General features: G+C 41.9%; 1 protein-coding gene across 13 annotated transcripts in view; it reads right to left on the bottom strand.

The window, feature by feature from the left end:
- AKNA (AT-hook transcription factor) overlaps nt 1-18,574 on the bottom strand; it is a 66,756-nt gene extending 48,182 nt beyond the window's left edge. For 3 of the 13 annotated variants that reach the window (XM_074211756.1, XM_074211766.1, XM_074211768.1), the window contains exons 1-2: nt 18,477-18,574; nt 402-1,603 (exon numbers count right to left, since the gene is read on the bottom strand). In XM_074211756.1, the coding sequence (XP_074067857.1) occupies nt 402-1,603; nt 18,477-18,525 (1,251 nt within the window). In that variant the 5' untranslated portion in view covers nt 18,526-18,574. The other 10 variants (XM_074211761.1, XM_074211759.1, XM_074211765.1 and 7 more) reach the window with 10 other exon arrangements.
- Between the last annotated feature and the right edge of the window lie 1,480 nt (nt 18,575-20,054).

The raw sequence follows: 20,054 nt of genomic DNA, 5'->3' as shown, positions 1-20,054 counted from the left end.
AATATGAAAGAGTTCCTGAATCCAGGTCTTTCTCATATGAAGGTCAACTCTCTATTCCTTTCAATTAAGAAATAACACTTTTTTTAAACACCATTTGGTTTTTCCTTTTGCTGATTTCATTTGTTTTAGAGGTTATAAAATGGGTCCCATGGGAACCAAATGAACACATAGCTAAATATCTATGAATGGACCCAAGCCCTCAAAATGTTGACTGTTTTAAGTCATGATCTTTAAATGGCATGTATGTATAAAATTTATAATTTTTGTATTCATGGGTAGATATGGAAGGGACCTAGGCTGTGCCTTATACTCAGCCTCACAACTTCATGTCAAGTCAGGGCTAACATGGGGACTCTGAGGTTCTTCTAGCCCCAGTGACCAGGATGCCATGAGTACTGTACCTGTAGCTGCTGCACCAGTTCTGTTGCCTGCTGAGGTGTTTTGAATTCCTTGGGCACTCTGGCCACAGTGTAGGAAGGAAGAGAGGTGTTCTGAGGGGAGCTATCCCTATTGCTGAGCAGCACCTCCTGAACAATCTCAGCAGGTGACTTGAAGATCAAAGGTCTCATGGAACCTTGGAACTGTCTCAAGTGGCTCTTTCCCTTGGGAGGACGGTAGCTCTCTTCATCTTTAGGAAATCGTACTTTGGGCTCCACCTTGGAGAAATCAGGCAATGGGTAGTTCAGCTGCCCCCTGCCATACTTGGAGACTTCAGATGAGGAATGGGCAGGTGTGTTGACCCCTTGCTTGGGAATCCTGGATTGGTTCAGCCTCTTTGGAGTACTCCTCTTTGAGGGACTGAAGGAGCAAAATGAACCACTGCATTGGGAACGAAGTGCTACAATGGATGCCTTCTTGGATTTTTGAATTTGGTCCAAGGGCTGGGTTTCTCCCCATTGAAAAGGAGAATTAGCCTCCTCCCTCCCAAACTTATAGCCAGGACTGTGGGGCATCTGAGTCTTAGAGTTACTTGAGTTCTGAGAGGTTGCAGACCCTGTCTTGTGGACAGTTTCCAGGTTAACAGGTCTCTCTTCATAAGAAGCATCAGAGTTCATTTTCCCATTAGCACTTGGGGTATGTTGTAGTCCCACTGGGGAGAAAGGGCTTGGGAAGTGGATCTGGGAGGACTCATCTGGGGTAATTCTTGGGTGATCATCACTCAGAGATGAAACTGCCTCTGATTCTGAGGGGTACTCTGAGCTGTTTCCAAACTGACCAATACTCTCAGGCATGCTGCCTGTTGATCCCACAGAACCTGGTCTTAGGTTATGGCCAGTGGGGGCATTGGTGGAGTACAGGCTGATATCAGATTGACCTGAAAGTCTGTCCTCTTCATGGCCATAAAGTGATCCTTCAAGATCCCCCTGAGCCTCTCCCAGACTTGTGGGACTGATGCTGAGGTCAGAACTGAACTGATGCTTATACACATGCTGTGGGAAGTTGTTACTTGGACCCTGAGTTCTCTGCAGCTCTAGGAAATCCCTGTTGGCTCCGTGAAGTCCATCCTCAGCCATGTCCTGCCAATGATCTTGTTGAGGAGACCCATAAAGAGAAGACGTGGAATTTCGTTGGTGCTCTAAATCCTCCAGTTCATTTTCATCATCTGGAATGACAACAATGATGTACTTTATCAGAGTGAGTTAAGATTTACAAAAATATTTCCTCCTCTAGAAGGTGAAAATAATGAGGCATATGATAAGATACTCTTGCTGAATGGCTGTAGATCACTAGTAGAGGAGACCTAAGATATTAGCTCATCCAAGTCTCTCCTTTTAAAGAGAAGGATATTGAAATTGAGAAAGAAATGACTTGTCCATGGGAAATACAGTCACTAAGTTAAAGTCTTCCCTTTCAGGATAAGAAACTAATGACACTTAACTGGCCATATTTGACATAGTGATAAGAGGCCCAGAAAGTGGGCAGGGGAGGTTGCTTGTGAGGTTGTTTGTGTCTTTCTTCATTTCAGTGCTGTCACTCTAGGCTCGGGAAGGGTCAAATGACCTTTTTCTCTCAGGACCCTTTCTTCAAGGGAGATACAATGCAAGAGGAACATTAATGCCTACAAGGATACCTCACATCAAGCAAAACTCGTTATGTGAAAATATTTATTTACCTAATAACAATAATTATTTTTTATGGTGTTTTAAAACTTATGAGTACTTTACATACCCTGTTTCATTTGAGACTTCTATCACCCATGGTTGTGCTGGAACCAGTTTGTATTGACTCTCAAAAGCTGATTGTTAAATTTTTTGTGTGAATTTATATCTTGTGGATCGGCAAATTTTACAAATCAGACTTGACTTATTGTTCTGTTGATTTCTAGACTTAAGAAAGTGATGAAGAAAATGTTAATGCAAATGAAACTTAAAATTGTGCTGCACATACTTTTTTTTGAGAACCGGTGGTTAAACATTTACCAGTATACTTTTGTCAACACCTCACTAAGACATATACTATAGTAAGAAGTAAGTTTATAGAACTCAATTATTTCAATTCAGTTCAACAAATATTTATTAAATGTTCAGGGTAATGATGTCCATATATGCAGGAGGTGCTTGGGAGTCACTCATCATCAAAGAGCTTGCATCCTTCTGCAGGAGATATAATATATGCAAATAAGTAAATACAAAATAGAAAAGGGGGACAGCTTGGCATAGAGGACAGAGAGTCACAATGACCCAGGTTCAAGATCAACCTTAGACATAGGTCAGTTCTGTGACCTTGAGCAAGTTACTTAATCTATCAGTGGTCCTAGGCAACTTTCAAACTATAAATTGCAAAGAGAGTTGCTAGTCTACTGGTATTTCAATGAAAATCAGAGGTTTGGACCAAAAATGAAAGTGCTTTTATGCCTAGTTGAGGGCATAAAAAAAGACCTTGGAAAGGAGGTAGTCTTTTGATGCCTGCTATTCCACCATCCAAGAGGTAGAATGATAAAATAGTTAATATTAGAAGGTTGTAGAATTATGAAACATCAGGCCTGGAAAGGGCCTTCAGTATCTTCTAGTTGAGCATTTTCCAACTGAAACTATACCTTGGATAGCAAAATATTTAAATTCTCTACTGGAAACTCTCCTACCTTTCACAGCTAAAGGAGTGACATAGAGCAACAAAGAAGATTGGGAGCTATATAGAAGAAAAGGCCAAGAGTGGGCATGATAGGCCAAGGAAAGGGAATTTTTAAAAAATCTGTGACTCTAAGAATTAAGGATTTTTAAGAGCAAAATGTCTTGTGTACCCATACAAATTTGTCATCATCATAATCAGTTAACATTTATATAGCACTTTTAAGGTTTGCAAAGAACTTTACATAATCTCATTTGATCTTCACCACAATCCTGAGTGAAGTGTTATCATTATCTCAGTTTTGCAGATAAGGAAACTGAGAATGAGAGGGTTAAGTGACTTAGCCAGGAGCAAAGAGAGTATATGTATCTGAAGTGCAAGTGGAACCTCAGGTGTGCCATTCCATTCTTCTCCAACTATTTTTCCATTAAATCACTCCCATGACAATCATGGACTTGTTCCAATTCATAGAATCAAAGTTTAAAAAACCCTGGTGTGACCTAAACTCGTCATTATACAGAGGGGAAAACTGAGACCTAGAGAAGGAAAAGCATCCAACCACCTATAGTTCCAAAATAGCAAATCTGGCAGTAGAACCTAGCTGTTCCAAGTTCCCAGATTCTTTTCCCTATAGCATACTCCTTCTTAAAACTCACCAAAGAATAAAATAGAGACTAAGAGAGGAAGAGGGTGAACTGAGAGCAATAAAGGGAATGATGAAGGCGCTGATTCTAAGTATCCCAAAGGTCTCATACTTTCTTGGTCAATCCTATTAGGTAGGCTCATCCTAGGATTGGCAATTTCCTCCTGGAGCCAGGCTAAAATGGTCACAAGAGGCAGCTGCAAGTGTGGATCAGCTCCCAGGACTGACTTTATCACTCTTCACTTAGAGTGGAGACACAGATTCCACTGTCACGGGATATGACATCAGTCAGGAGTATTCAGTAGCCAAATAGCCTTTATTCCATGGCTTTCAGACAGGGTGGAAGGCAGTGTTGGAGAGCTCCAGGCAGGAATCCTAACTGATCTAACCCCTGCACCAAAGATCAAACTACTTAATTTTCCCCCCTCCCAGAGGACAGAAGGGAACCAGAAGGAAATTTAGAGACCAGCTAGTCCAATGGTTCTCAAAGTGTACCCCAAGTCCCTTTTAGGGGGTACTCAAGGTCAAAACTTTTCATAATCACATTTTAATTTCTAATGTGGTAACTATTCTAATGTGGTAACAAACAAAAACTTTTGGGGAGGGGATTCTCAATAATCTTTACAAATGTAAAAAAGGTTTGAGAACGGCTGGTCTAAGTGTCCAACAGGGAGAAACCCCTGAGAAGTGAGGTGACTTCACCACTCTTGCATGCCCAGTCCATCTCAGAACAGGTGGGTTTGGAGAAAGGGACCCCATTTTTCTGATTCCCAGTTCAGTGCTCTCTCACTATATTACAGTGCCTCCAGATAAGTCCTTTGAAAGATTTGGTTCTGCCTTTAATAAGGAAATCTCTAAAATATTAAGGAATAAAATGGGGTAAGGGAAGGAAAAAAACTTTGGGAACAACTGTGTTCAGGGAAGAAAGGGTTAATCTGCAGTCAAAGTAGAGAGGTAAGATCATAGATTCAGAGCTTGGAGACATCTCAAAAGTCATTGTATCCTCATTTTATAGCTGAGGAAACTGAGACCCAGAAGGTTTAAAGGAACCAGGATACAGATCTAGGGTCTCTGATTCCAAATCCAGTTCTCTCTGACACCAGCTTGCTAGTCCAGGAGCTAAGCAGGTCTCTCATTTTGCCTTTCCTGGTATTTGCAATATTTATCACAGGGTCTGGCACATTGCTTATATAGTTGACCTGGCTTTCCTCCCAGCCCCCTTAAAAGGCAGTTTCTTTATGTAGACCAAGTCACACATTAGCTTCTCAGGCCCTGCAGCTCCCTAGAGACCCCTTTCTTTCCAAAAATAGTTGTGTACTGACCTTTCTCAACTACTATAATTGCAGATTCTGCCCAAACCTCAAATACCCAAAAAGTTGAATGAATTCAAATGTTCTGAAAAGGTCTAAGAGTCAAACTCTCCCTCCTAGAGGCAGTTGGTGGCAAGTGGATACAGCAATAGGTCTGGATTGAAGAAAACCCAAATTCAAATCCCATCTCATATACTTATCAGCTATGTGACCCTGGATAAATCACTTAACTCTGCCTCTATTTCCTCATCTGTAAAATGAACTGGAGAATGAATGGCAAGCCACTGAAGGATCTTTGCCAAAAAAAAACCAAAAACAAAAACAAAACCCTCCAAAATGGGGATCACAAAGAGTCAGACACAAATGACTGAACCACAACAACTAGCTATATAAATATTTATTCCCTTCTCCTCTCCCTAATAGAAAAGCAGTATAAAATAGTGGAACCAGCAGAGCTGAGTTCAATACAAGACTCTGCTTCTTACTGGCTGTTTAACTTTGGGTAAGGGAGTAAAATAGGATGTTCTCTATGATTCTTTCTGACTCTAAACTCTAATGTCCTATGATTTATACAAATTGTTTCAGACAATTTATTTTCTATAAATTGTTAGCTTTAAAAATAGGAATATTAGCTCTGCTTAACTTACAGAAGTAAACTGTCCACAGCAGTAATGTTATCATCTCCTAGAGCAATAAATTGACCCAACTTCTTAGCATGGGTGTGACTGACAGGAGCTCTCACTCTGCAAAGACTTGGGTGTGAACTTCTCTCCCTGTGAAAAAAACAGTATTAGATGGAGGGGCCCTAGGGGGCCAACTAGAGAGTAGAGTTTTTTGGGGTTTTTTCAATGTGGTTTCTCAGTTACCAGCCACCCAATCACAAGGGTTGAAGAGTGAAAAAAAAAAGGGAACTTCTGTCACTTGGGATGAGTCACCATAGGCAGAAATCTCACTTTGACTACATGCAGCAGAGTATGCCATCTATGGCTACCCTTACATTTACAGAGTCCTACAAATCCCCAGGGTTCACATCTGCCCTACGATATTGGAGTGGCTATCCTTTACATCTTCACTGATACCTCACACCAAGACCTTGGTACCATGAACATATGGCCATGGCAGATTATCATGGAAAATTTTGGGGGCTTCTATTACCTATCTGGGTTAGCCTTAATCCCAGAAATAAAGTGGAGGGGACATCAGGTGGAGGGGAAAAATTATCTTTCTTTCATAGCCTTGGGCTTCCTATTTCTCTTAAAGTATACTTCTATTTATTTTTTAGATATAAAGAATCATTTTCTGAGAAATTTCACATCTATTATCTCATTTGATCCTCAAAACCTCTGAGGAAATCAGTTCAAGGTTCCAATCTAGCTCTGGTCCTTAGAAGCTATGTGACCTTGAACAGGTTCTTTACCCTCTGGGTCACCATTTTCTCATCTATAAAATGAGGGGGTTGAACTATATGATCTTTAAGGTCCTATCTTTTTATAAATCCCTCCAAGAAAAAGGGTTATTGGTCCCATTTAGTAAAATGGAAAAAAAAAAATGAGACTCAGAGAATTAAAATGACTGTCTAAGGTCATACATCTAGTAAGTAGACTAGACCAAAACCCAGGTCTCTTGACTCCTAATTAGTGAATCTTCTTGAACCAGAAGCTTGGTACCTGAGTCATCTTGACTCTTAGAGGACAAATAATGGAAGTGTTTCCTGTTTATGCAATAATAAATAATCTTACAATCATCCACTGTTTCATATAACAGTCATTTATGCATGTAAGATAACACACTCAAGGATCATATTCTATTCACTGCAAGATACAATGATTTTATAAGACCAAAAAAGCACCCAAGAAATGTTAGGTTTTCTTCCCAATCCCATGAGTTCCCCATATACTAATAGAAGCTAAGAATTTAGTAAACCCTGAGTTCAACACCACTATGCCCAATCTCATTTGGCTCATCAACCCAAAGACACCAACATAAAGAACTCCACAGAAGAAATCCCCAATAGACTCAACTTTCCACTGCACCCAAGAAAACTGTGTCACAAGTAGAGAAAAAAATCACTCTGGTGGTAGAACATCATAGTAGAGAACATATTGGAGGAGAAGGCCAGGAGAAATCTGGTTTTCATTTGGGTTAAGGGTAGGAGTGGCCAGGTTACAAGGAAAAGGATACAAGAAACCTGGAAAAGACCTAGATACTGTCCCTGCTACCCCCCACACACCCCCAAGTCCCTACCATTGGTCTTATTCTAACTCTAATAAGTCAAAGCAGTTTCACTTTGGAAGGGAAGAAATGGCTTTGTACACTTTTCCTCTCCTTTGGGTTCAAGAGGCTCAAACTATGAGAAACCAATGGGACCAAAGCAGACTCAAAATGCAAAGCCAGGACTCAATCTCAAGAACTCTCAAGCCATGGCCCTTCTAACTGGCTGAGGGACTGAGTCAGATTTGTCTAATCTCTGCCTCTTGGGTCAGAGGGAACTTGCTGAAGCCAGAGTTCATCTGCCAATGGCTTTGCTATGAATTAGCTTCTCCTGAATCACAAATACTTCATCCTGGCCCAATCCCACTGGTCCACCCTTCCAGCCGGGACACCGAAGTCCCATGACTACAGCCCTCCTGGCTGCATCCCCATTAGTTGAACTGCCCACTCTGGATGCTGATGTAACCTCAAGAAATCCATAGCCCTTCTCCCATTCTTTTCAGGAATTCAGCAACCCCCTTCCTTAGGGTGTGCACTGGTAGGAAAGGGAGGAGGGGCAGCCCATCGAGATGAAGGTTTACATATATTGATCATCCCAATTGCTAGATACTTCCTGACTTGCTCTCGTGTCTCCGTTTCTCCTCTCTTTTATTCTTTCAAGTTTTTTGATTCAACCAGCCCAAAGACCTGAGCCCCTCAACTCCCCACCCCCATCCGTGCTCACCACTCTTTTGCCCAGGACAGACCTGAGGACTCCCCTCTCGGGTCCGGGTCTCAGGAGACTTCGGCTTTTCTTTGTTCTAATTTGCTCTGCCTCCCTCCCTCCATCTCTCCCAGGTTCCCTGGCACACTTCCAGGTCATTTTGTGAGCAAAGCAAAGGAGCCCTCACGGAGCCACATCTCTGCCCCTCAACCCCTTCCCCGCCCCCTGCCTTTTCTTCACAAGCTGAGCAGGAAGCACACAGGCAGATTTCCTACAAGTTTTCGTCAGAGAACGAAAAGGGTGTCTGTGTGTGTGTGTGTGTATATATGAGCGAGCAACCAAGAGATCTTAACCCCTTAGAGACCTTCTATGGTCTCTTACCAGCTAGGAAAAGAATAGTACATTGGATCTGAAAAGGACCTTAGAACATTAGAATGTTAGAGCATAAAACACAGAATGTTGGAGCTGGAGAGGCCCTTAGAGACCAATCTTGTTCAAAGTCTTCTTTTTACAAATGGGCAAACAGATATAGGAGAGAGGGGAAGTGGCTTTGTTTAAGGCTGCTCATCAAGTAAGCAGAACTGTTAGGTAGTTTGGCAGTCATAGACATTGAAATTTGGAGTCAGAGAACCTGGATTCAGATTCTGACTCTGCTACTTAACTATACCTGTATGACCTTAGACAAGTCACTTTCCCTGTCTGGATGGGTCTCCATCTCCCAGCTTGTAATATGAGTTTGAATTCAGTGATTGTCTTGAGCATTGTTCTGGATACTGTCCCTCCTGGGGCTCTTTTCATTATATTGCGATGCATCTCCTATGAGATCTGCATAATATGGAACTTATAAAATACAATCCAGAGAGTTAGCAGGATGCAGTGGATAGAAGGCAGACCTTGGAGTTAGGAAGACTTGGGATCAAGTACTGGACAAGTCAATCTCTGAATGTCCCAGGCAGTTCTCTAAGATGAGTTGCACTGGAGGAGGGAGTTTTGACACCTAGTTTCTCAACAAGTTTGAAATCATAAGTCCCTATCTGAACAAAAAACATTTTTAATTGTCCTTTTTGTGGTCACAAAGAATTGGAAATTAAGGGGATGGCAATCAATTGAGGAATAGCTGAACAAGTTGTGGTATAAGATTGTGATAAAATACTATTGTGCTATGAAAAATAATGAACAGAATAGTTTCAGAAGAACCTGGAGAAACTTATATGAACTGACATAAAGTGAAGTGAGCAGAACTAATAGCAAGATCAACCACGAAAAACTCCATCTCTGAGAGAGAACTGATGAAATCTGAGTATAGATTGGAGCATCCTTTTTTTACTTTGTTTTTCTTTGGAGGGAACTTAGGAGCCACATGGCTAATATGGAAATATGCTTTATATGATTTTACATATATAATTAATATCATATTGCTTGTTATCTACAGGGGTAAGGAAGAGGCAAGAAGGAGGGAAAGAATTTGGAACTCAAAATTTTTTCAAATGAGTGTTAAAATTCTTTGTACATATTTGGGAAACATCTAATGGAATAAATAAAAATATATTTTAAAAAAGAAATAAGAAAATTGACTTCTTACAACAACAAAAATTACAGTTCCATCCATTCTCCTTCATCCCCAACCCTTTCTATAGTTATAAAGGACTCAACTTTAAAACTTTAATTTAGAGCTCCCATTGCCTTTTTAATTAAAAGCATTCTAGAGTCATATTAGTTCATGAGCTGGGATGAGGTAAAAGTAGAAGTGGGGATGGAGAAAAGGAGGAAAGAACTTCCCTGACTTTCCATGGATACTTTTCTGAAGCCTGAAGAAAGAAAAGATAAACCTTTCTGCAGTTTCCTTGTCCCTCTTTGGTTCACATCCCTGTCTGCACCACCAATTAAATATTTTCCAGTTATTTTAACTATACTGAGCCCACAATGGAATTTAGCACCATGAGGTGTTGTGTACCTTAGAGATGAATCTTGAATTGTTTTCACTCCCCCATACCAATTCTTCCCCACCCATCCATCTCCCCCTTCAGCAGGCCAAAGGACCAGAGATCTCAGAGACCATCTCATCCCAAGTCTTCATTTTACAGATGAGGAAACTGAGGCTCAGGGAGGGTAGGTGATTTGCCTAAGGTCATACAGTAAGTGCTAACCCAAGTCCTCTGGTTCCAGAGCCTCTTTCCACTGTATCATGCTTCTTCCTAGTCAACTGAAGCATTTAGGATCCAGCTCCTTGGTATCTTCTTTGGTTTTCTTTACCAGTCAATTCCATCTAACCTCACCATTGTCCTTTCCTCCAAGATCCTAGCTGTATTCCTTAGCCTCCTCCAGGCAAAGTATTACCCCATCTAACCAGGTATTCACCTCCTCCCTCCTCAGGACAGAAGGCCTATCCTTTATTCAACTAGCATCTCAGGACCTGTGAGTGCTGTTCAGACCATGCTAAAAGAAAGGAAGACAACGTGCAAACAAAAATATACAAAGCAAGTTATATTCAGGATAAATAGATAAATAGAGGAAAGATACTGGAATTAAGGTTTCCTATAGGAGGTGGGATTTTAGTTGGGAATTAAAGGAAGCCGGGGAGGACATTCAATTCAACCCTAAGAAAGAGCATTTGCTTTGGGCAAAAATCCTTTGTCAGGGTCTGAAGGATATGCACAAGTGAATAAGGTATGATCTCTGAAGTCTGCTAATTCGAGGACTGGGTTGGGGTGATGGAAGGGATAGGGTTGGGAAGAACAAGACAAAGTTTCTGTGACCCTTTCATTGGGATCAAATAGATTCTCTACTGAAGTCCAGAGATAGAAAAGATTGATCTTCCAGAAGCTTCCTTGCCCCCAAATTGACCCATATCCCTGCTCCACCCCTAGTAGCCACAGATTCTCCAAGGATTTTAGCTATACTGAATCCCTTGAATAATAGGGTTCATATGCACCTCATGGAAATTTTCCGTTTACTCAAAACTCAAATCTCCTAACTATGAACTGTGAGTCCTCCGGTCCCATATTATTCTCCTATAAGCATATGGTCCGGTGATCACTAGTTGGTCTTAGAATTCAAGGACCTAGTTCAAGTCCACCTCTGACCTAACTAGTTGTGTCAGCCTTCTCTGAATCCCAATCTCTGAGTCGTCAGGAAAATAGGAAGCATGGGGGTGGGGGGGTGGTCTACTTACATATAGAAGGGTGGATGAGTCTGGCTTCTGTCTGCCTTACAGGTGTGGTGTGATGCAGAGGAGGAGGAAGACCATCATTCCCCAGTAGAGTCCTTTCCCCCTCTCCCCCTGGCCAATAGTAGGGTTTCCTCTGGGCCTAATGATCCTCCCGTTCTCTCCTGTGACTTGGCCACTGATGGGGTTATTGTGTTCTGAGCATATCATGGCTTGACATTTCCATGAGGGGGTGATTAAAGAAAACTATGCTCTGCAATTAGTGATACAAGGATTACAATTGTGGAGCCTGAGCAGCCATTGAAAGTCTGAATGAACTGGAGATCATCTGGAGGGGCTGAGGGGAGGCTGCTTAGCCTGAGGGGACAGCTGCCTCTCTGGAGAGACTGCCAGGACCAGTTAGAATGCTTAAGGAAATGACGACAGGCTTTATAAGATGAGTCCACCAATGTTCTAACCCAATTGTTTCATTTACCTTAAATGTCTGAAGTATTACAAATCCCAGCAATGCTTCTTGCAGGGCGTCCTCCAGACCCCTAACCCACTTCCTCTTTGTCTCAGCAATATCACCAATTTAGCATCTACAAAATAAGCATGGGGAAGGGAACATACTCAGCCACAGCAAGATGCCATTTTCTGATCTCAGTTCACCCCTACCCCAGGTAGTGTGGTCTAGGGAAGTACAGAGAGACCTGGATTCACATCCCTGCCCAGACAATTATTAACCTTGAGATCCATGGTGAGTGAGTTAAACTCTTTGAGACTCAGTCCACTTGTCAGTAAGATGGGGGGGGGATGCTATTTATAAGACCTACCTCACAAGTTTTGTGAAGATTGAATTTAAGTTGCTTATTAGAGTATTGCCTGTGAAGTCAAATGCCACATCTGATGTTTACTACCTGTGTGACCTTGGGTAAGTCACTTATCCTCTCTAGGTCAAATTATAGAATGATGGAGTTGGACACTGTTCTAAATTTATGAACCTATGAGTCTATGATTTTATTAAACCAATTACCCTGTGGTATTGTTTTTCATGCTGTCACTAAACTACTTCTCTATTATCTAAAATATATATTGACTCTGTTGCCTGCTCTGGTCTCCTAGCTTCTGTCTTTAAAAATCAGTTTTTGATGATAAATAAGTTAAGATACCCTTGCAGAAAGGTTCAAAGATTTTATCACTACTCTACATGGACCAAGCCTACTTCCATTAATGAGTACCAATACAGTCCCCTTTCAACCTACAGTCACTCCCACCTTCTAGATAGCTAGTATAAAATACAAACTTCTGACATCCTATCCAAGAAAGTAAAGACAAGAGTCATGGGCATTTATTTTATAACTCCTAGGCTCTATCCAATTTCCTTCACAAAGAACCTAGATTTCTTTTTGAATCATTTTGATTTGCCAGAGCTGAATTAATCTTCTCTTCCACATAAGACTGTGCATTTGGACAGTACTTGATTTTAATAAATGACTTTGAGTTATGTTCTCATTCAGGGATAATCCTGTCCAACTTTTCATTTTACAGATGAACTAAGTTATCTTCCAGTTCTGACATCCTTTGATTTCCATGATCTTGATTGTCATGCTGGGTTTTGAATCTATAGGATCTGAGAGTTGGGAAGGACCTCAGAAGGAATACAGTACAAACCAGTACAAAGCTGAACAGAAGAAATCCCTTCCATGAGACCTCCAACAGTGCCCATCCTGTCCCTTCTCAGAAAATTGAGACTTTCATCTGTGAAATGGGTGAGTGTTCTGTTGAGTATTTGCCAGATCTCCTAGAAAACCAGAGGCAACCAAGGATTCAGACCCACACCTACTGCCTATGGGACCAGTGATGGGTCCATTGAGCCAAAACATCTCCTGAGTTATAGTATTGATCCCATGCAGGGGAGCAAGGATGTGAGATAAAGTACCATATCCTCCCAATTCTGGGAAAATGTGATAACACAATGTTAATTCTAGCTGCTTAATCATATAGTGGGTGAGTTTCCCTGTCCTTCATTCCCTCTGTTGGTAATGGCACTAGACACAAAGGGACCTGTCAGCTAGATATATTCTTGCTTTGGCTCCATGTCCTAGCCCCTCCCTCTGCACATGTCTTGGATGTAGATGAATAGTTTCTTTTATCTCCCAATATTGGGCTGGTCCCTGGAAGAAATCCAGGTGGCTGCACTAAGCGACGTTGTTAAAAGATGCTATCAGACTTCACCCCTGGGAGCCCAGGGCATCCAATTTGGCCACAAAGCCTTAGGTTTGGCTTAAGGTTGCCAAAGACACCTGTAACGGAGAATAGTACTCACCCTGGAGTTAAGAGACAATTCAAGAAGAACAGAATACCTGTCCAATAATTCTCTTGCCTGCATTGTCTCCTCCACTGACCCCACCCTAGTCCAGGTCTTTAATACTTCATACTTGGGATGATTACAATAGATTTGTAAGTACCCTTTAAGGTTCTAGTAGCATATATAGGCCACTGGATTCATTGTCCTAGAGCACAACTATCATCCTGTAACTTTTCAGCTCAAAAACCTTTCAAGGCTGGGTTGCCCATTGCCCACAAGTCTAAGAAAAAAAAGTTTATGTTCCATAACCTGGCAATCATAAGAATACTTATGCCTGTCCACCCAAATAATCAGGATTCCTGTAATACTGATTGTGTCAGGGTGCTGGCCAGGCCAAGTTTCACAGATTAAAAGGATGATGAAGAAACTAGAAGAATAAATCAGGGTACCCTGAAAATATCAGGGTATATGTGTCTCTCTTACTACTCTCCCTCTTATGAAAGTAGGATTTTTCTCTGATGGACCCTCTCTGGGTTTGCTTTATGCTCCTCATAGTCATCTGCCAAATCTCACCCAAGGCAGCACATCATAAGAACCTGATCTGAATATTTGGAAACAGACTCCCACACTCTTTCTCAATGTATCAATCTTGGCTTATCTTGCACATATTGCAGATAACTAAGTTGCCTTCCACTTCTATATTATCAATGGTCTTGCTAGTTTAAAGGATGTCCCATTTACATCACTTGCTTTAGGCTTGCAACCAACAGACAAAAAATTAATACATTTAAAAATCAGTCACTCAAATGTAATAGTTTTACCCTGGAAGAAATGTCAAATGGGAAGAATTCAGAGAAGCATGGAAAGCAGACTCATTTAGATGAGCAGATGTACAATGAAGGAAGCAGAAAAAACAAAATACACAATGATTGCCACAATGCAAATGGAAGAACAACAACTTAAATGGAAAAAATCACTATATAATTATTATGACCTAAGTTGGTTTTGTAGAAGAGAGGAGGAAGCAACTCTCTCACCTCTGCCAAGGTGAGGGACTATGAGTCGTAAACCTTGCAGAGGATTTCAAAGTGAGGTTCAGGAATCCTTGGGTGTCCCTGAGACCTTTATAGTGAAACCATGTATTAAAAACTATTTCTATAATAATATATAGACATCTTAATTTCTAACAGTAAAAAATCAATAGATGTAATCTTCATATATAAAAAAGCTCTTTGGGGAGGAGGATGTCCCACTAATTTTTAAGAGTATAAAAGGGGTCTTGAGACCAAAAAGTTTAAGTTTGAGAACTGCTAACCTATATTGTTAGACTTAGTTGATGATTGACTAGTTTTTGCTAAATTGCCTCTCTCTCTCTCTCTCTCTCTCTCTCTCTCTCTCTCTCTCTCTCTTTCTGTTTCCCCATGTCATTATCTGTCTCAGTTTTTCACTCATTGTTATAAGGTATGGCTTGTTATAAGGAGAGAAAGTAATAGGTAGGAGGGGTGGCTAGGTGGCGTAGTGGATAAAGCACCAGCCTTGGAGTCAGGAGTACCTAGGTTCAAATCCAGTCTCAGACACTTAATAATTACCTAGCTGTGTGGCCTTGGGCAAGCCACTTAACCCCATTTGCCTTGCAAAAACCTAAAAAAATTAAAAAAATTAAAAAAAAGAAAGTAATAGGTAGGAATGAAAGATATCAATAAAAAAAAATTTAGGTAATAAAACAAGTTCTAACTACACATCTCTTTCTTCCATGGTTCTTCCTGAACCATAGTGCCATGGTTCAGGTACTATGGTTCTGTCTAATGAAATGGGAAGAGGACTGGTCTAATGAAATGGGAAGAGGACTGGTCAATGTGAAGAGACATGGTTTCAAATCTCTGCTCTGATACTATGTGACCATGGACAAATCACTTAACCCTTATGGACCCTCCATTTCTTCACTTGTAAACTAGAAATAATATTTGCAAGAACTACCTTATGGGTTCATGGTGAGAAAAGTACTTTTTAAATCTAAACAATGCTTTGTATAAATGTGACCTTATTTTAGATTGCCTGTCCTCACATTGGAGTAAAATACTCTAGATCAGCCTATCAGTCTCTGTGTAATCTGTCTGGGTCTCCCTTTACCTGTCCAACTACTCTTTCTGTAATCTCCTTGATTTTGGAAGCTTCCTGAATTGCCAACTTTGGAAGCTTCCTGAACACCTTCTGTAAAATGAGGAGCTTAGCCTAAGTGGGTCTTCAAGGTTCCTCTCAGTTCTAATCTTCACTCATTCTTAAACTTTTGAGGTGATTAAGAGTATGATGTTCTTTCCACCACAGGAAACTGAGGTTCAAAGAGTTTAAAACATTGGTCTGAAGTCACATGGCTGGGCTTAGCGCTTGAAAGAGGACCAGAACCCAGGTCTGTGATGCCTAGATTCGGGCCATGGGGTTGTTTTTCACATTGCTCACCATAATCAATCCAAGATTAATGTTTTAGAGAAGTAAACAGGAGAGGGGCTAGAGCCAATCAAGAAAGACAAAGGCTCATAGAATGGAAAGAGATCTACTGTGAAGTCAGAAGATGTGAGTTCAAATCCCACCTCTGAAATTCCCTATCTGGGAAATCTTAAACAAATCACTTAATTCTCCCTGAGCTTCAGCTTCACTCTCCATAAACTAAAGGGGATGAACTAGGTAACCTCTGAGGTCCCATCCAGATCTAAATCAATGTTCCTCTAAGGACTTGGAAAGTGATAGGAAGAGTTGATGAGTATAAAGTCAATGCTTTACAATTTACTAAAACTTTTTTATATTATTCTCATTAGATTCTCAGAGAGAAAGAAAAGGCAGGACAATTACTTCCATTTAATAGATGAGAAACCTGAGATCCTAAATATTAAATGTTCTTTCCAAGATCAAAGAGTTTATTAGTGTTAAGAGATTTGGATTCTAGGCCTGGTTCTTCCTGTAAGTAATGTGTTCTAAATAAAAGAAAGCTCCCCCCACTGGGAAAGTTATTTTTCTAATGCCAGGACCTAGAGTCTTAAAAATATTTCTTCCCCCAAGTGAAAGAAATAGGAATTTAAATGGCATGTATCAATTTTCAAAATATCCTCTAGGCAAGACAACACACATCTGCTCCCAACTTTTCCAAATCTCCCTGGAAACTCAAAACTTGGCATCTTCTAAGGTACTCCAGTCATCAACCCTGGAGAGCTGATGAAATCCCCTGCTTAGAAAAGGCTGAAATTCAGAAGCAACATGGCTTAGTAGACAGAGAGCTGATCTTGTAGTGTATGAGACCTGAGTTCAAGCCCTGCCTTTTGATATGCCTGCTGGCTGTATGACCTGGGTAAAACTTGACCTCTCAGTGTCCCAGGATACTTTCTAAGATGACTATAAATTGCAGAAAGGGTGCCCACCTACCTAAGTAGAAAAGAATTCCCAGAAGATCATAGTTATCTCCAAAAAAAGGAGGGAAAAAAAGGTTGGAAACCAAATCCTTGAGTTTCTAGAATTTTAGCACTGTAAGAAAACTTCAGGACTACCTATTGCAGCTCTCTCATTTAACAGGTGAGCAAGTCAATTTTGCTATCTGGGTCTCTGGCTTCCCAAAGAGTCAGGCCTGGAACCTTCCTAAATCCAGTTTTCTTTCCACTGTGCATCTTTGTATGACTTGTCTCCTCAGAATACTTGATTCCTACTACCAATCATGAGATTATATCTATTTTCTGTTTTCTCTCTCTATTCTACAACTCTCTGATGTGTGACTCTAAAAATATGCTGAACAAGCTTGTAACTGGACTAAGTCCCTGTGGTCTTCTCCTACCACCTTTCACTATCCTATCTCAACCATAACCCTCCCCAAACCAAAACACACACCACCCCCAAAAAGGGGTGGAAATTATTTGGAGCTCATGGGAAAACATGAGATAGGTCAACTCACAGCTTCTTGCCACAGTGTGCCCTCGGTTGCCTAGTGAGTGAGACCCACGCAAACCAGGGCACAGGCAAGAGCGCCACCTCCCTGGGGGTAACCACAGCAACTTAGGTCCCAAGACACCAACCTCAGAAACAAATCCAGATTCCTGAAACCTCCTCAGAGGAACTTCTTGGAAAGTGGGTTTGCCTGATATGTAGAGCTGCACCACAAGACAATGTCACTTCCTATCCAGAAATCTTCAGACAAATCCTTCCAATGTGAGTGGAGTGCTTGGAAATGACTAATGATGCTTTCTTGCCCCATCAAACCCACCCCAAGAAACACTTCGGGGATTTAGAAGCTGGCCCTTTCCCATGAAGGGCCTCCAGGTACCTGTCCCATATGTAAATACCTCCAGATAATCTGATATTTCTTCCCTGGAAATGTAGGAGAGAGAGAAAGAAAAAGAAAGAACACTTGCTTTCCCCCAGAAACAAGTTAATAAAATCATAGAACAATAACTTTAGAGATGAAAAAGTACTTGAAGACCACCTAAATCAACCCCTTTACTTTTACAGATGGATACACGGAGACCCAGAATGGGAAAAAGCCAAAGGATCTAGAGATAAAAGGAAGTTCAAAGATCATCTAGTCTAACTCCCTAACTTTACTAATATGAGGAAACTGAGATTCAGACTAAATGGCTTGACCAAGTGACCATATTACAAGCAGATAAATAGTATGTAAGATAGCTGACCTGGGAACTCAGGTCTTCCCTCAGTTCCCAAAGTCAGATCTCTTAGGGTCAAAACTGTACGTCCTGGAAGGAATCTTGAAGATCACCAAGTTCAACCAGCTCGTTTTACACTCGGGGAAACTGAGGCTCAAATTTATTAAAGTTATATAACTCAGGTCATGCTGATCCAGGACTAAGTCTTCACGCTCAGGGGGAAAAAAAAGGTACCAAGAAGTTTATAATTCAGCTATGTCTGGAAAAGAAAGGAGTAAGTGGTATCAGAGGGTGGGGTGCCCCAGGGCGTAGTCTCTCCTCCACCCCGTTTTGTCCGAGGAGCTGGGGCCCGGCGCAGGACACGCTGAAGACCAGCCCGCGCGTCCCCAGAGCTGGGCAAAGTTCCTGCGCACCGCTCTGGGACGTGATTTCTGCCAGGCTCACCTGAGCTGCTGCAGCCGCCACCCTGCTGCCAGGTGGGGATGGGCGTCATCGCTCTTCGCCAAGCTCCCGGACCGGGCGGGATGCCACGCTCCTCCGCCGCCGCATCCCGGGCCGCCGCGGAGCCGCGAGCTGGACAACCCAGCCCAGCTCCGGGTAGAAAACTCTTCCCCGCCTCCTCTGGGCAATTTCCTGGAGTTAAAGACTGCAAACAATAGTCTCCAATCTGAGAGTCGCAGCTGCTCGGGGCGGGGGGCTTGGCTCGATTTTAGCATAATGCTAGAGGTCTGGCCAATGGGACAAAGGGAACGGCCCCAGGAAGGCGGGGGTTGAACCCTCTCTACCAATCGAGGAGACGCATCCGTTTCTGCTCTCCCTTCATAGAATCAGTGGTGTCCGGAAAGTCTCGTCCTCTCGGAGAGAGGGTACTGAGAGATGCGACTAGAAAGGCCTTTTAACGTGCCTCCCCCAAACTGAAAATTAAGGATTTAGAGTTGGAGGGGATCTCAGATCCCTTTAATTTACAGAAGAGAAAATGAGCCCAAGATCAAACAGGTAGCCAATAGGGGAAACAAAACTCTTAATCTTTTGACTCCAAATCTGTTTCTGCTTTCTTCTTTTCCCTCCCCTCCTCTCCCATCCCGCTACACCCTCCGCCCCTGCTCTCTTTTCCCTCCCTTCCTCTCCCCTCTTCTCCCGTCCCCGCCCCGGCCTTATTTTCCCTCCCCCTCCTCTATTATCTTCAATTCCTGACCTTGGTTTCCCCAACTGTAAAACAAGACACCAAAGCCCCTCCCAGTTCTGAGAACTCATGTTTTGTTGACTCAGGAGATGGGAGTATTTCCTTGTGTGTCTTCTGGGAAAATTGTCGACATCCTCCTTTTTCCCCCCCTCACGGCTGCTCATCTCCTGCCAGAGGGAATCCATAGTTCTCACCACCCTTCCTTCACCCTCTTTATTTATTCTTAATACTTCAAACCCTGGATTTCATGAGGTGCCCTAGTCCGGTGAGTGACAGAGAAATATAATCCTTTTCTTCATCCCTAGGAGCGAATGACCTGCTTTCACTTAACCCAGAAGCTGGGCACTGAGAAATTTTGGCAGTAGGCAACTTTGAAAGTAGAACGTTCTAAAGAAAAGAAAGCTCTCAATGGGAAGGTTATTTTTCTAATGCCAGGACCTAGACGCTTTATAAATACTTTTCCCCCAATTGTCTCAGGGACAGTAAAGGAAAAGATCTTTGAGATGATTTGGTCCAAACTTATGATTTGGGGGTGGCTAGGTGGCGCAATGGCCCTGGAGTCAGGAGTACCTGGGTTCAAATCCAGTCTCAGATACTTAATAATTACCTAGCCGTGTGACCTTGGGCAAGCCACTTAACCCCTTTTGCCGTGCAAAAACCTAAAAAAAAAACCAAACTTATGATTTGACAGAAGGGAAAAACTGAGGTCGAAGGCGGTTAAGCACAAGTCCAAAACTAGCCTATCTCACAGGAATGTTGTGGAGCATATCTTTGAAACAGTTTACTGCTATACGAACTTGGAGGGTCTGTGTCATTTTTATTATTTTAGAATGTCTGAA

Source organism: Macrotis lagotis, chromosome 1, assembly GCF_037893015.1.
Source record: "Macrotis lagotis isolate mMagLag1 chromosome 1, bilby.v1.9.chrom.fasta, whole genome shotgun sequence".
Taxonomy (NCBI): domain Eukaryota; kingdom Metazoa; phylum Chordata; class Mammalia; order Peramelemorphia; family Peramelidae; genus Macrotis; species Macrotis lagotis.
Note: the sequence above shows the minus strand (reverse complement) of the source record. Positions and strands in the feature narration are given on the sequence as shown.